Here is an 18,458-nt window from a genome sequence, read left to right as displayed (position 1 = left end):
TTTATGAAATACTGCTACCTACTCTCCTGGTACCACCCTCATGTACTACTGTTATGCTTTCCTGGAACCACCCTCGTGTATTACTACTATCTGCTACCTGGCCTTCTAGTTTATTACTCTCATGCTCACTCATACCAGCTCTCGTGCTACAGCCCACATAAATAATTCTACTCTCTCGTCAAACTTCGCCTACTACTATTACCGCCTGAAAGTCGATGATAAAAAAGCAAAAAAATACCAGAGTTAGTTACTTATGCCAATCGCGACCGCTCCGCACCTTTTCATATACAACTGCGTAGTACCACCCTTATGTACTACTGCTACCTGCTTTCCTGGCACCACCTTACCTGCTCTCCGCGTACAACCCCCATCTTCTACTCGCGGACTTTCACTTTTGTAGAGTAGCGACTGGACTGTTTTCACCTGAAAACTTGCGTTTTGTTAAACCATGTTTTATGTCAATCGCACCTCTTTCCCAAGATTGAAACCACCTTCATATACATCTACCTTGCTGCTCCTGTGGACCATCTCCATGACCACTATTAATTCGTTCTTTCTTTGTTTTTTTATTTTGATTTAAACTCCCACAGCCTAATTTAATGGTACTGCCTCATGTACCTACTACTTCCTGCTATACTGGTTTCACCCTCATTTACTACTGCTACCTGCTCTACTGGTAACACTTACATATACTTTCATGGTACTGTAGATGCATCTACAGTAAAATATTATATCTAACATGTATTTGAAAAAAATATGTAGAAAGTTTTACAGTATCCGCCAATTCATTTACATCGATTTTCCCATGGAAATAAGATTTTTTCGTAGATTTAACGTAGTAGCCTATGTATTAATCCAGGGTGTCATATCTGTCTCTTATTTGGAAAAAATGTTTTACAGTAATATGGCAGAAAAGTTTCGTGGTCAAAGATTATGGACATAATTAAAATAATAATATTTTGACATGTACATTATAGAACGGAATAAATTGGATGAATAGATTGGACCGGATCCAGCTAAATCAAAACTCCTGTAGAAATTGCAATCGTCGATAACTTGACATGGATTTACCAAAAACCAATCCCCATTCCTAAAGCTCTGTATGTAGATTTACTTGGATTATGTGCTAGTATTTTTCACGATTTTTTTTGTCACTTAACCTAAATTTAGGCACTTTTTTCAGTCTCCTACTCCAGGAGAAAGTCTCCGGCACTCGTTTAATATATCAAAATGCGCACAAGCGAGCCCTATCTATTGACAGTATTCGCGGTACGATACAACTTAAAATCCCAATAAAATGATTTTCTTATTGCGGAGTGTTATGTCCAAGGGGTCGTGGAAGAAAAAATAACAACCGATACGTAGAAACTCGTTTATTCGACTGACGCAGCAGTCATTAAATCACACGGTGTGCCTGGTCTACCCTATCATACTTCTTAGAAGATATTTGTAGGTACCCACATAACATCCCTCCACCTTTATTTAGAAGAACTTCTTATAATCTACAACAGGCCTATTTCGTTTCGAGCGCGGGTCTGGCTCGGGTTCTATAGAGGGAGTAGCCAAGGTCGCTTTCTCTACCGTGGAGATGTCACCGTGAACAAGTCCTGAGGTCGTCTCTGGTTGTGCTGCTGACTCCTCAGCAGAGACTTCGGCTGCAGCTGCTCGGTGCTAGTCGGATGTGTTGGCAGTATAAATGCGGGAACGATCTTTTCACATGACTTATCTTCTCTCCCTCTATATTTGAGCAACTGGTTGGCGTGTCTTTTGATAATTTGTCCCGATTCAGTTAGTTGGACTAAATATACAGTTTGTCCTACACTTTTAATAATCACACCACGTGACCAATATTGATTTTGTTGACTATAAAGTTTCACCAGAACTTGGTCACCCACACTAAACGTAACTTTACGGTTGCCACAATAACTGTCAATCTGCGAACACTGCTTAACTTTAACCACTGTGTCAAGCGCTGCGTCGGATGGCATGGTGGTGGTCGGTGTCAGGAGGTCCAACCGACATCTCAAATTGCGTCCGAACAATACCTCAGCCGGTGATCTGTTTGTGGTCGAATGTTTAGAATTCCTATAATAAAGCAAGAATTCATACCTGATGACAAGTATGATTTTATTGCCTTTTTTATAATTTTTACATAACTTTCTGCTTGTCCATTGCTAGCTGGGTTATATGTTGGTGAAGTTAAATGAGTAATGTTATTACGATTGCAGAATTCTTTAAATTCATGTGATACAAAAGACGTATGAAATAAGCCAAATCGTGACATTACTTCGCATAGTTTTTCTATCACTACTCGCGAAGAGAACCCCGTTGAAACATCAAAACATTCCACCCATTTCGAATACGCATCTATAGTAGATGCAGAATTAAAAATGTTTTACCGCAGATCGGCCCTAGAAAATCTAAGTGTACGTGATGCCACGGCTGGGTAGAGAACGGCCATGGTGTGAGAGGGGTACGCGGGGGCGCGGCGCGCTGCGAGCTACACGCGGCGCACGAGCCGACGTACAGTTCTATAGCTACAGACATACCCGGCCACCAAAATCTATTGCGTGCTTCTTCTTTCATTTTTGTGATTCCTAAGTGACCTGTATGTAACTCTTTTAATACTTTATATCGCAAACTATTTGGAATTACTAATCTGTGGCCCCTCATAAGACAACCTTTTTCTACAGACAACTCTAACCGATGGCTGTAATAAACCTTAATTATCTGTTCAATAATTTTACTCGGCCAACCATTTGACAAGTAGCCGATGAAGGCTGTTATTACCTTATCTAGCTCAATTGCGTAATCTTAATATCCATCATTGACAAAAATCTTTCTCCTTCGTAAACAAAGTACACGTAACTGGATTTATCTACTAATGACTCATCATGCGCCGAGTGCATGGCGGTCATTGCTAAATCGTCCGTTATCGATCGACTTAAGAAATCCGCACAGTTATATACACTGCTTACATATTCAATTTTATAATTGTATGCGGATAGGAAAATAGCATATCGCTGTAACCGATTTGCTGATATCTCGGGAATGCCCTTATCTGGATTAAAAATTATAACCAAGGGTTTATGGTCAGTTCACAAAATAAAAGGTTGGAGTCGACCATACAAATATTGGTGAAATTTTCTTATACCAAAAATTATAGCGGTAGCCTCTTTTTGTATTTGGCTGTAGCGTTTTTCGGCTGCATTCAATGAACGAGAAACATACGAAATAGGTTTTTCTATACCGCCTTCGACCTGTGATAACACGGCGCCTAAACCGGTCGGTGACGCGTCGACAGTTACAATTAACAATGCCTCTGGATTAAAATGCGCTAATGTAGTCTCAGACACTAATTCGCGTTTAATTGTTGATACTGCTTCATCATGTTTCTTAGTCCATGCCCAGGGCTCATTATTTTTAAGTAAGTCATGCAGGGGACTTAAATCGATGAAGCGTTTTTAATGAAATTCCGATAATAGTTCACCATTCTTAAAAATGATTTTAGTTCTGTAACGTTACTAGGAACTCGACTTTGCTTAAAAGCTTTAATTTTTTCTGGAGATTTATGTAAACCATTACGATCAATGACAAACCCCAGATAGGAAACAGATTCTTGAAAGATGGTACATTTTTCTAGGTTTAAAACTACGCCCCCTTCTAGCAACCTACGGAAAACTTCATTCAACCTGCTCATCATCTGATCTTTGTCTACTCCACTAATCAAAATGTCATCTAAAAATAAAAGAGTACCATCTAACCCTGATAGACGCGCCTCCATGGTTCGCTGAAAAATGGCGGGGGCACTCGCTAGTCCGAATACTAAGCGAGTAAACTTAAATAAGCCTTTGTGTGTGTTTATACAGGTTAGCATTTGTGACTTCTCATTAAGGCATAATTGATTATAGGCATGCGAAAGGTCTAATTTACAATAATACTTGCCGCCGTGTAGTTTTGAAAACAGCTCGTCATACCTAGGTAAAGGGTACTTATCCACAAGTAACTGTTTATTAATTGTCACGGAGTAATCGGCACACAAACGTATCCAACCACCTCGCTTTAAAACAGATACAACGGGGCTCGCATACTCTGCGTATTTTACAGGTACTAACACTCCTAAATCTACAAGACGGTTCAATTCATTTTCTACCCTTTCTCGAAGCGCAAATGGTAAAGGTCTAGCCTTAAAAAAAATCGGTTTTGCGTCTGATTTTAATGCTAAATCTACCTTAACGTCTTTCAAACAACCTAATTTATTTCCAAATAACTGTGGGTATTTTGAAGCAATTTTTTTAATAAAATCATTACAGTTATTTAACGAACATATTTGTAAGTTAAAGCGCGAAAAGAAGTCTCTGCCTAATAAAGAGGGGCTCTATTCCGTACAACATAAACTCCTATTGTGAATGCTTTATTTTTATATGTGAACAATAGATTTATTTAACCCAGAATAGGTAACTTATCACCGTTATAACTATGCAAAATAACATCACTGACTTCTAATGTTAGGTTAAAAAAGTATTTATTATACGTTTGCCCAGAAATAACGGTAACTGGTGAACCTGTATCTATTTCAAAAGTTAGCTGAATCTCATTGACACAAACAGACTCCCGCATCGGCTCGCCGCGTACGGTGCGAATATTATAGCACATGTGCTTACCGTCATCACCAGCATCCCCACAGCACTCGACATAGTGTTGCTTATGTAAGACACGTAACCTACAGTTTTTACAAGAGAGTGCATATTGTGATTATAATAATATTTTAATTAACCATGTAGTAACTTTTTCTAAAAAAAGTATCGATATGTTATTTTAGTTTGTTTCGATTTATTTGTGTAATATTGCTGATTATTTTGACAGATATCAAGTTAGTAATGGTAAGATGGCGGCACTTGCCGCCAAGCCGTCGAAGTGAACACATTAAAATCAATCACAGAGTACATTCTGATATACTGTAATAGAGACCAATCTTCGGCATTAAAATGGGTAACCACCTATGCTTAGATGCTAGCGCCATCTGTTATCAGGAGTTGGAATCATTACTCATTATGTCTATAACTATAGCTATACCTATACACAAATGTAGCCAGCGAGTGGACTGTATTTGTGGTTGGTCCGTTGGTCCAATGGGTTCGGACCGAGCACTGGCGGGATACAAAGAAGCAGGGGTTCAACGCAGTAAAAGATAATTGTGCAGTACTTACATAGTTCTTTATTCTCCCCAGTATTTCTAGGCTTCCTAGTCTTCCAAGGTTCCTTTCCGGATGCTCACTGGATGTGGAATGCCTAACCGCCGGGAGGTCCCTCAATTTATAGTGACTGCCGACCAATCACGGGGGCGCGTATTTGGCGCCAGCCAATCATGGCGTGCCGCGTTCCCGCGCTGGCCGGCAAGAAACCCTTCCAGAGGCTTATACCGGCAGTTAGGCGTCCCTTACAAATGTTCTAGACCTTTTTACCCTATTTAACCCTATCCTTATACCTTTATTTACATAAAATAATGTCTTAAACATAGAAATCTAAATAACAAGGTAATAGAAATGGCATACACCGCGGCGATCTATCGAAACGCATGTCGCCGGTGGGCGGGGCTTCAACACATTCACAGCAAATAACAACGCAATCACGCACACATTAACATCGAGAAGACCAAGCAAACAACACTAGGCCGTACATCTATTGCAATAAGGTTGACTTTGTCGTTGTATGGATTCACTAACTCACACAGTCATTGCATTTTTTGCATTAGTTGTAGTGATTACGTAAACTACTACGGATCCGAAATATAATGAAAGACGAAATTATGAGTGACAATGTTTTTTGTTGTATTCTTCTATGGATTACATTATAATATGTATTTACAAAAAAAAAATCGATAATTGTCGGTTGAAAAAAAAAAATATTATTAGGAAATACTTGGTAGGATTTGGTATATACGGTGATTTTTTAGTCGTCTTACAAAAGCAGCCCAGTTCATGTATCCAATGACTAGTAAACGTTGATAATATATAAATGGGTATTTATGAGATTTGGATAAATTTAAATTGCAATTTTTATTCAATGCTATGCTATAACGCAAGGCGTACTTTTCGAAACATTCAGTTGCGAGCGCGGTCCGAGCCGTAACAATGGAGAGGGGCGCGGGCGGCGGCGGGCGGCAAGTTATCATGCATGCAACTAATTTCATAGTGTATATTCGGCCTAAGTTTTAGGGTACCAATTTCGTTTACCCGTGGTAGACATCCACTTGTCTTTTGTATTTATTTAAATCCTGTGGCAATCTGAAATAAAAATATATTCAATAATATGTTCACAAAAACAAACGACTATTAAAATTGTTACTTTTCGTATACAATATTCATTTTGGATAATTTGTCCGCGCTCACTACGCCACATCACTATTTCCGACAGTTTTGTGCCGCCGTACCACTATAAATACGATCGCATTGATAAATATTATTTTTCGTTATACATTTCTCTTTTTACAACGGTGCATTTCCGTAAGTCTCTTATTGCAGAGGCAATGATTAGTAAAGAATGCAATTGTTGCAGGATGGTGCGATATTCATATGGTTTATAATGAAGGTTATGTTTTGAAATTTAATTTTGCAATAACATCAATATTACTGCAATAATTTACTTACCGATAAAATGTTATCTATTTATTTATGTTATTACACGATGCAGATGAATTTCCAGCCTGAGAAACGCCGCAAAACACCATTTTTAGTGGTTCTTGCTGTGACGACGTTCCGCGCGCGACTAAGCGTAAGTTCGCGCGCTGGTGTCGTCCGAGACACCAGTGTGGCGACAAGGTCACGCGGCGTTGGCACTTCTATTACCTTGTTATTTAGATTTCTATGTTACTAACGATAAAAACACATTCATTTCAAAATAATAAATACCTACAATGATAACATAATGCAATAATAAAAGATGTTAAATTGTTGTACCAGTAGTCGACAGATATTTAATCGGTACTCGAAACCGATAGACAAGTGGGTAGGTACAATAAAAACATACTTCGAATAATAACTACTAATTGTTATGATAACCAGAAATCAACAAAATAATCGGGTCTTGAACCCGATAGGATAGTGGGTAGGTAGAATAAATACAGATTCATAATATCCTAATTAACTGTATGCTCATTATTGGTATACATGCATTACACACAACGACTTTTTGTTTGTGTTTGTTTACATGTAGAACTTTATTTGTTAAAAAGTGATTCGAATAATGTTTATATCATGCTACAATAGCCTAGAATATATACATAGCCGTATAAAGGTATTGTTTATATAGTTAAGTGACAAATTCCTTTTAAGTTTTAACATAATCTAATCATATGATAAAATAAAAATGTTTAAAACAATAAGATACTCATAAAGTTTATATGAACAAAAATGACCAGCAATGCGTTATCATCAACGTATATCAATATATAACTTATGTCCTCCTTCGCGCAAAAGTTAATCCATTAAAACGGCCAAGCAATGTTTTGGTGTAGTAAATAACCCACGCTTAATATTTATGAACTTGCACAGTAATATTAGGTATTTTCCTTTAGTATTTCTTTGGTAGTCTAACCTTTCCTTACTAGAAAAATAAACGTTGACAATTTCGCATTTTCCAACAAAAACACAGTACTTACAATACTCGTCGCCAAAATGTACTGTTCGTGCACTTAACTTGAATTATCGGCTCACTGCCTAACTCGCCGCATGCGCGTCCGTCCCACTTCCTTGTTCCCAACCAAGTGTGTGTGTGGGGGGGGGGGGGAGGGTAAGCCCCGCTATCCCCCACCACACCATAGCGCGCGGCGTGTACGCATGAGACGACAGAGCTTCTAATATAATTTACATACACTACAGGTAAGTTTCCGTGCATTGCTTGATAGTGTTTCTATTGTAAGGTGTTCTCCTTTGCTTTACATTCTAGCTTGAATCAGCTGTTCCTTTTTTTCTTTTGTTGCTGGGACACTGTGACCTTTGGACCCGGCTACGTGGTCCAAGCTCTGTTAACGCTTGTCTTGTGTCTGCGCTTCCAGGATTTATGTTCCACTTTGGACCCTCGCTTCGCAACCTATTACTACCTTGCGGCGAGTGGAAGACCGACCGGATCCTGTCTGGACTACCTGAAGCGTACTTGGGAAGGAGCAAGGCCGCCGCCAGAGCTACCCACGGTTCAGGCCAGTGTTCCCAGTCTTACTCCTACGACCTCCTGATCGGGGTGTGATTGGGCCAACGGAAGTTGGCCGAAATAAAGACAAATTTCTTCTACCAAAGATTTGCTTTCTTTGGACCTACCTACCTACCTACCTACCTGCCGGCAAGCCTACTACCAGGCTAGTGCCGCAACTTAAAAAATTAAGAACCCGTTCATGCATGACTCTTTCAAATATTTTGGATAAAATGGGAGTAAGCGCTATAGGTCTATAGTTGTCAATGTTTAACTTACAACCTTTTTTATGTAGTGGCTTTATTATTAACAATTTTAATATGTGGTTTCCTGGTTGCTGTGGTAAACCTAATTACGCGAATGTTAGACATTGAAATGAAACTACTTTTACGGATTTTATCACGGTTTAATTTTTTATTTTAGTTCCCGACGTTTCGACACCACAGTAGGTCGGACCACAAATAATTAATTAAAAATATGAAGGTAGAACGAGCAACATCTTCTGTCAAGACGAACACCATCTCAGTCTGCCCGTGACCATGATACCTGCAAAGGTGTCGAAACGTCGAGAACTAAAATCAAAAATTAAACCGCGATAAAATCCGTAAAAGTAGTTTCATTTCAATTTTAATCTGTCAGGAAAGCATCCTTGTTCAAAAGATAAATTTATGATATGTGCTAATGGGGATGACATTACCAGCCAATTTTGTGTTTTTTAGAGACATTATGACTCGATATATTTCAGAGGAATCAGTAGTTTGAATGAATATACTATTATCGTTAATGTTATTTGAATTAATTGTATTACTATAAGCAACAAATGATTGAATTAAATTATTGCTAGAGAAATTATAATTAGCTATGTCAATGAAATAATTATTACCTTTATTAGCGATGTCAGAACTGGATGTATAGCCCATTGTTTGGGAATATCAGGAGTATTTGTAATAAAACAGCGATGTAATTTCGAATATGAAAACCTTTACAATAATTTTTATAATAATTATGCAGACGTAATGTGGGTGGTAAAAATAATTATGTATGAAATGATAGTTCCTTCGAAGTACAAGGTGGCAATATGGATGGATATACTTTGGAGTGCGGTAATAATTTGGTTAGGCGTTCTCAGGTCCAAACATGGCCCGGGACGTTGAAAGCTTGTCTTTCAACCAACTCCAACTCATTCATCCTTTTGAAGGAGCGGGCATATTTTGCTCAACGCCCTTCGGACCGTTCCATTCGCCGTTTTAATGTTAGCAACACGATTGATACCGTTCTTGCCGGGATACACTGCTACAATGCGGCCCAGCTTCCACCTCAGTGGGGGAAGGTGATCGTCCTTCAACACGACGAGAGTATCCTTCTCCAGTTGACTAGCACATGATCGCCATTTGACACGCTGTTGATGTTCCGAGATATACTCTTTACTCCACTGGTTCCAAAAATTCTGGCGAATTTGCTAAATTTTTTGATATCGGGTCAAGCAAGAGGTCGATTGGTTTTCATAGTTTTTATTTTTATTAAATGGAACAGTAAACGGTTACATTACAATGTTAGAAAACAAGCATAGAATTAGAATTAATTAAAGTTTTGGTAATAATGCAACCAACAACACTGTCCACAGATAGTCATAGAAATATGAAATGTAAGTATAATCGCTAAGAGATGGTACATGTAAACAAATCTATATACTAATATATAAAGCTGAAGAGTTTGTTTGTTTGTTTGTTTGTACGTGCTAATCTCAGGAAATACTGGTCCAAATTGAAAAATTCTTTTTGTGTTGAATAGACCATTCATCGAGGAAGGCTTTAGGCTATAAACCATCACGCTGCGACTAATAGGAGCGAAGATACAATGGAAAATGTGAAAAAAACAGGGCAGGTATAAATCATAACTTATATCTTCTACCCACGGGGTCGAAGTCGCGGGCAACAGCTAGTAATCTATTTACTAATATATAAAGGTGAAGAGTTTGTTTGTTTGTTTGAACGCACTAATCTCAGGAACTACTGGACCAAATTGAAAAATTATTTTTGTGTTGAATAGACCATTCATCGAGGAAGGCTTTAGGCTATAAACCATTACGCTGCGACTAAAAGGAGCGAAGATACAATGGAAAATGTGAAAAAATCTGGGCGGGTATAATCTATATCTATACTAATATATAAAGGGGAAGAGTTTGTTTGTTTGTTTGTTTGAACGCGCTAATCTCAGGTACTACTGGACCAAATTGAAAAATTCCTTTTGTGTTGAATAGAACATTCATCGAGGAAGGCTTTAGGCTATAAACCATCACGCTGCGACTAATAGGAGCGAAGATACAATGGAAAATGTGAAAAAAAAACTGGGCGGGTATAAATCATAACTTATATTTTCTACCCACGGGGACGAAGTCGCGGGCAACAGCTAGTATTATATAAAAGTAGGAATTTTAAATAATATTACTATAGGGTTAATGAAAACAATGAGAGCAATACATTATTTTGATAAGGAGCTATGAATTTTACTTTTAAAAGTACCCATAGTGCAACTAAATATATCGATGTTTTCAAACATTGTATTGTATGTATCAACCATACGACGGATAGGTGAGCGCAGGCCAAAATTAGTTCTACAAGTGTTAACCGCAAAGAGAGTACCTACGCGAACCTGCCGCCTATGGAATGTTCTGGGGACAGTGTAACAAATCATGTTATTCAGACTCATGCAGTTAAACCCATTTCTTAAAATTTTGTATAACACAATGGTTTCTAGATAATTTCTGCGGGAACTAAGTGAGAGGAGCTTGTACTTGCTGAGTAATTGAGAGTAGGACAAGTTGTGTTTATGGCATCTGTAATGCATGGCAAGAAATTTGTATTGTACATTTTCTATCATCTCTAAAGTTGTATAAAAAAAAAATGTATAAAATGGATTCCATACTGATACTGCATACTCTAGCTGTGAACGAACTAAGGCTTTGTATAAGCATAGATATGACGTAGTTATCTTGAAGTTATGGGTGGATCGCATGATAAAACCAAACATTTGGTAAGCTTTGCTGGTGATTTTGCTGATATGCGACTCTAGGCAAAGTTTAGAGTCGAGTATAACGCCAAGATTTTAATTTAGAAAAAGGCTTGCAACAAAGGCTGTATGTGAAGTTAATAGTCTGCTTCTTTTTGGTGAAAGTAATATGGTTGCATTTTGGTTTACTAAGTGTAAGTTTATTGTTGTGGCAGTAGTCTGTAAGTCTGTCTAGGTCTTGCTGGAATAGGATGCAATCATGTGCGGTTTTGATGGCTTTATAGATTTTCAAATCATCTGCGTATAATAGAATCATAGTATTTTGAAAGCAGGAGCTTATGCCGTTTATAAATATGTTAAATAATACCGGCTCGAGGATGGAGCCTTGCGGAACGCCAGAAGTAACTTCGACATTATTCGATTCGTAACCATTGATTACTACCCTTTGACAACGGTTTGATATGTATGAGGCAAACCATCGCAGCAAGTTGCCTCGTATACCGTTGTATGCTATTTTATTAAGCAACATTTCATGATCCACTTTGTCGAAGGCCTTGCAGAAGTCTGTGTATACTGCGTCTACTTGCAAGTTTTGATCAAAGCTATCGAATAAAAAACTGGAAAAGGTCATGAGATTTGTGGTAGTTGAGCGTTGTTTAACGAATCCGTGTTGTTGCTCTATAATGGCATTGTTTAACAATGGATATATTTCGTTATGGACAAGTTTCTCGAAGACTTTCGACATAGCGGAAAGAATAGAGATTGGACGGTAGTTCTCTACATTACTCTTTGAATCACCCTTGTGTACAGGTGTGATGTTTGCGCATTTCCACTTTTTAGGAATTACTCCTTCGGTGATACACTTATTGTATATAAAAGTTAATGGTTTGCAGATGTGAGCCGCAGTGTTTCGTAAAAAATATGCGGGTATACCGTCTGGCCCTGGACCTATGGTAGGATCTAAAGACTTTAGTTCTTTAGCTATTTTATGTTCGTCAAAGTGTATGTTGGTGATAATATCATTAGCCGAATAAATTTCTGTGGGTGGCAGCCATTTTGGCAAGAGCGGCGATGCTGGTTCGTACACAGAGTGAAAGAAGTTTGAGAAAATACTACAGACTGCATCAGAACCATGAGACTGGATGTCTTTGTAGTGAACTTTTGCTGGGATGCATGGTTTGTTTTTTCCATTAGATATATATGTCCAGAAGTGTTTAACATTAGTTTGTAGGCTATAATCTATCGATTTAATGTACTGAGAAAAGCATGTTTGGCACGATTCCTTAAAATTAGTTCTGAGTGTAGCAAATGTTTCATAGTCGGATATATTTTTATATTTCTTCCATTTTATCCAAGCTTTTTGTTTCTTCTTGAAAGTGGCAATCAAGGGACGTGAAAACCAGACAGGAAAGTGGGAGGATTTAGAATAAGATAGAGGAGTGTGTTTCTTGATAATCTGATCGAGTTTGTCATAGAACATTGAAAGGGCTTCTTCTGACTTCTTATGTGATAAGAGTCCAGGCCAATCAGTTTTGTGTTTCATTTCCCTTATGTTTACGTAATCAGCTTTATAAAAGTTGTATTTTTCTAACAGTTGTCTGTCCAGAGGATAATTTTTTACGCTAAGACTAATGTCACAAACAAATGGAGGATGATAAACGTCCGAAAGAAGCAGGGGAGAAGACTCAAGCTGGACATTACATAGGCTGTTAGATATAAGCTAAAAATCTAATATTTTTCCTTTTGAATTGAGTGTGCTATTGTATTGAGCGGCATTCAGAAGTGACATAAAATTGTTTACATGGTCACAAGACATAGTAGAGCCGGAGCACAATGAAGAACTTAGTGGAGAATTCGAGGTAGAAGACGAGCACCATGTTGCTTCTGTAAGATTATAATCACCGATTAAATAAAACAGGTTTACATTTGGTTTGCACAAAACGTACAAAGTAAGCTGAAGTGTTTTTCATACATAGAGGACGGAGTTTTTGGTGGTATATAAGCAGCTGCTAGCACGTGATGCTTTAGCTTTTGATTGCTGGGTATTTCTATAGCAATTTGCTCGATATGGTTGTGCAAAGGAGTGGCATTTGCGGAAGTGTTTAAGTCTACCTCAATAGGTCGTAGAGTTTTTAAAATAGCAATAAGCACACCACCACCTTCCTGCTTGCCTGTGCTAGCGCGATCACGATCACACCTTGTACACAATGTAGCGTTGGTCAATAAATTCATTGTTATTAATTTCAGGCACTAACCATGTTTCAGTGAGTACTATAATGTCGTATGTTCTGACGAGTATGTTCATAAACAGAGCATTCAGTTTCGTACGGATTCCCCTACAGTTTTGGTAGTAAATAGTTAAATGTTTATCAGCCATTGATAATATTGGTATATCTAGATATGTTAATATGATGTATTAATAGTGATAAAATGTCAACGGAAGAAGTGTTAAATGTATAATAGTACTGCATAATAGATACTGAATTTAATGTCGGATTGTAGAAAAATGTATCAATTAAACAGTAGCACAAGCGCCCCCTAGGTAGATAGTCTAACTTCGTTTTAAAGCCAGGCAGTGAGTGTGTTGTACTAATACCATACATATGTAAGAATAATATTAAGCTCATAAGTAATATAATATAAAAAAATATAAAAATAATTAAGCATCCTTTACAAAGCAATAACGTCAGTAGCTTTCTTAGATTAAGTTTAGAAAATAAAAAATCTTTTAACGAATAGTTTAAAACATGTAAACAAAAAAAGAAAATCTTATTCTTAATAACTGTGAGAACATAAAATATGAAATACGATAGACAGGATGCGAACATAATGGATGATGTATCGTAACAGTTACAAAGCAGCGTTATGAGCAGTGGCGTGCACAGAGATTTTAGTCAGGGTAGGCAAAAAGAAACGGCCAAGTGCGGTTCTGATTCGCGACTCTGACAGTTGGTACAAAATGTAAAAAAGGTCACCCATCAAATTCACGACCGTACCAAATGATGCTTAAGCTCGATTTCTCGGTGAGCTATGAAACTGTTCACTCTCTAAATAACTATCAACGTTCATGCCCACAGCCGAAAGACAGACGGACAGAAGGCCAGGAGGATTTAAAGTCGCCGGTAGCTATTAAGAATGTTGGAAGTGCAAAATGGTTATTTTACAGGACGAGCAATCAAAGACATTTCTTATCATAAAATCGTTTATTTTTGACACAGACAAATTAACTTTAGCAAAAGTGAATATTAATAAAATATAAAACAAATAGTAATGAAATAATCAAATAATATTTAAAAATGTAGGAAAATAGTCACATGCAACATTGTTAATCGAAAACATAAAAGAGAAATTGTAGGAAGTGCTACTACCAACTCTATTAATCGGGGAGAATTTTAGCTTTTCAGTTGGATGTGGCACTTACTACGTTTTCCATTGGACTTGACTTAGTCATCTTATGTAGGTTATTATCTCACCTCGAGTAAAATGAATAAAAAATAACATAATATGCAGATTTACTGCTTCAAAATTACTCTTCTTATATTTTAGAAATGCAAGTTCCTATAGTTAGTAGGTAGCTATGCATCATATTGCGTAATTAAAAACTTATTCTATAGGAACATTGGTAAAGTTAAGTTTAACAATTAGTTATAACCTAACCTAACCTAATTATAAATAAGTTTCATCACATGCGTTTTCTTAAATCAACAATTTTTTAAATGGTAAGTAAATTTAACTTTTCTTACCTTATTTTTAAGTCTTAAGATCTCTCATTGCAATATTAATAAACAATCAAAAACTTAAATAAAGAACTTTAAAGCTCACATAAAGGAATTACTTATACACTAATACATATTACAACTTACTCACTATCAGTCTGCGTCTGTCTCATTGGCTTGAATTTGGTTTGCTTGAGATCTTTGGACGTGCGGTAAATTTGAGAAGAAAGCTTGATATTTTTGTGGAATGATACCACTATTGCACATATCAGTCATTCGTCGTACGACCGTTGCATTGAGTGTAGTGTATCCTACCTAAATCAGTCGACAAAATTAAGTTAAAAAAGTAGTAATTTGCTGCTAATCCCGGCAAATTTTCGTTGTGATACATTCAGTGACTGTTGTGGAATCCAAATATATATAGTTATTGACAATTCAATACAGTTTAATACTAGTATTTGCCAAAATACCTATTAAAACTTTAACGTTTGTGAGTGTGTCAAAGTGACCTTGCGACATTGAGAACAAAGGACCTCATTAGTAACGAGCTTATTGCAAGTCATTCCTACAAGAAACTTTAAATACTGCTACATAATTTCGATAATTAGTTCAAAGTCACCGTAGACGAGTGGTAGGCGACGCAAGCTTTTTGTGTACCTAGAGCTACTCGGCGTGCCGCCGGTTCGAATCTCACAACACGCAAATCTTTTTCCATTTTCAAAACCCCATTTAAGCAACGAGTGATATATTGAATATTAATAAAAGCCAATATGAGTATGTTCCGTTCACCGGACAAGAAAAAATTCCACTCGAATACCGACTTGACGTCTGACGACTTTCGTTTGCCAATGAGCGGCGAACAAAATGTGGCAATTCGTAAACGTAAACAACCAGATTCTGACTGGATACAGGTTGTAAATGAGTTGTCAACGGAGTTGAAGAATACACTAAATGAGTGGCGACGGGATCTGGAAACAAATATTAATAGAATATCAGAGAATTTAGCATCAATGAAAGCTGAACTTACTTCGCTCAATCTAGTGACATCAGAGATAAGAAATGACATTATTTCTCTTCGATCAGAGCAATCAGTTCTGCGTCAAAAAGTTTCAGAGTTAGATGTGAAGAATTCTAGTACAACGGAACGAATTGATTCCCTCGAGAGTACGATCCAGTTTGTTGCTGACGAGCAGATTGATCTCACAAAGAAAGTGACTCATCTGAGTACAAATATTCAAAAAACCATTGATTTGAAGCCTATTGTTATAGAGCCCGTATCTAAGATAGATAATTTGGAACAGAGTGCTCGAAATTGTAACATAGAGATATGCAACATCCCTGAAAGGCGTAACGAAATCCTCGTAACCATGATGCAAAATATTGGGGTCATAATTAAGTGCAATATTCAACAACATGACATTATTTCCATCCACCGTGTCCCACATGCACATCAGCAAAATAATAAGCCCAAAAATATAATAGTAAAGTTAGCGTCACGTATACTACGAGATAATGTTCTTAGCGCCCATCGTTTGTGCAAGGGACTTACTACGGACCAAGTTGGTGTTTCAGGAACATCACTACCGATATATGTATAAATAATAATACAATATTAAAATACTAATATACGAAAATAAAATATCGAAAAAAAAAAAAACGAAAAAATACACACAAAATTGACAAGTAGCCACCAACGACATCCCCTTCTCGCTGGTGATGAAGAGAAAAAGGAATACATATTAATAAAACAGGATATAAAACTAAAGTAAAAACAAAATTACCTAGTCTATAAAACTAAATATAAAAAGGCAAGAAGCCAAACTGGTAACACTAGCAAAACGCATAATACAATGACAGATGACCGCTGTCAGAGCTGTCACTCATTCAAGGACAACAGTTTGAAATTTTGAAAGTGCGATTTAAATTAATTAAAGTTACTCATTCGTTACCAGCCACGACCAATAGTAAGAAAAGAAAATTGCGATGTGGTTTAACGATTTAAAAGTACCTACAAATAAACAGATTAAATGCCTATGGTGTCGTAACCGAGAACAAAGTCTTTAAATTTATATCGAAGTACCGACACATGAAGCAAAAACTCAGCGTTGAAACCGAAGTGCGCGCAGCTAACAATTCCGACGACGAGTCTTACGTTGTGCTTTGGAGACTTCCTGGACATCTCTACGTGATCCAGGATCGGTGACTGCGGTCTCGACGATGCCGGTGTGGAAACGCACCACCAACTCGTTGAGCTCACCCATCGTCTCAATTTTTCGTCTGGTTTTGTCAGGACAAAGAATGACTATTCTACCTTCTGTGGTCCAACAATTCTTCATGCTGAAGTGCTTCCTAGCAGCAAGGAAAGTTTGATGCCGAGGCTGGGTCAAGAATTCTGAGATCGTGATGCCGGTATCCTTAAGTAGCTTCTTGGCATCCCACATGAGCTGACGGTGTTCCACTTTAAAGAACCGCACCAGGATTGGGCGAGTTTTCTGCCTGGAAGACCCTAGCCGGTGACAAACATTTAAGGTATTGTGCGATTCTTGCAAGTCACTTAACCGTAATTTGCAGTTTAAGAGGTCAGTGACTACTTCATGTAATTTCTCATCTGGTTTTTCAGGAACACCATGAAGTAGTAACACTTTTCTTCGCATGAAGGTTTCGTGTCTGTCAAAACCGACGCCAAGCAACTCAATCTGAGTTTTTAATTTTGATAAAGCCTGCCAGACGAACATCTTAAAATTACTAAACTCACTGCTGATTGAAGATACATTGACAGCCACGGAGCCAGATCCTGTTGAAGCCTTGGTCAGCTTCTCTTCATATTCAGCCATGCGTGAATTGAATAGCTGCTCTAAATCTTCAAGACTGTTCATAAACTTGCCGTCCATATTTATTCCACTGTTTTATTAATATTATTAGTAAAAATAGCAAGAGGGGGTGCGGGCCACTTGTCTGTTGTTTTATTTCATATAATTTAAATTTAAATTATTTTTTAATAATTTGATTCTAACTATTATTTTGAGGAGCAGTCTAGGACACGTCTTATAGCTGTGGCTACTCACACAAAAAAAAAGTTTTTATATCTAAATAGTTATTAATTAAACATTACCTTATAGTTTTAGCAATATTATTACATGTATAAATGTTATTTAAACTTAAAGAACCGTACATTAATCTAATTTGTGTTCAAATTAAAACCGAGTGCCGGCCGCTGTGTCAACTGTCAACGGATGGAATTCAAAACTTCGTAAAACCAGGGGAGTTATTAGTTTTTTGGCTATTTTCACATCACACACTATAAGATTTTATAAAAACACACTTATCAACGTCTCATAATAGTACCTTTTGTTTCTTTCATTAGGATTTATCAAGTGACAATTTTTTTTTTTGACATTTAATTCACAGCAGATCGTGTTCTTTCAAGTTTTTTACTATTAAATTATGCACACAACTTAATAACTGTCAAATTAAAATTATATTAACTAAAATAAGAATAGGAGACTTCCGGTTTGTGTTTGGTGACTGACACATGTGGAGTTTGTT

The 18,458-nt window shown here is 37.2% G+C and overlaps 1 protein-coding gene across 1 annotated transcript; it reads right to left on the bottom strand.

The window, feature by feature from the left end:
* Positions 1-16,568: 16,568 nt before the first annotated feature.
* Positions 16,569-17,884, bottom strand: LOC113494910. The gene has a single exon (XM_026873428.1). The coding sequence runs from the start codon at positions 17,801-17,803 to the stop codon at positions 17,039-17,041; it is 765 nt and encodes a 254-aa protein (XP_026729229.1). The 5' UTR covers positions 17,804-17,884; the 3' UTR covers positions 16,569-17,038.
* Positions 17,885-18,458: the final 574 nt, after the last annotated feature.

The sequence above is a fragment of the Trichoplusia ni genome, chromosome 6 (assembly GCF_003590095.1).
Source record: "Trichoplusia ni isolate ovarian cell line Hi5 chromosome 6, tn1, whole genome shotgun sequence".
NCBI classification, from domain to species: Eukaryota; Metazoa; Arthropoda; class Insecta; order Lepidoptera; family Noctuidae; genus Trichoplusia; species Trichoplusia ni.
Note: the sequence above shows the minus strand (reverse complement) of the source record. Positions and strands in the feature narration are given on the sequence as shown.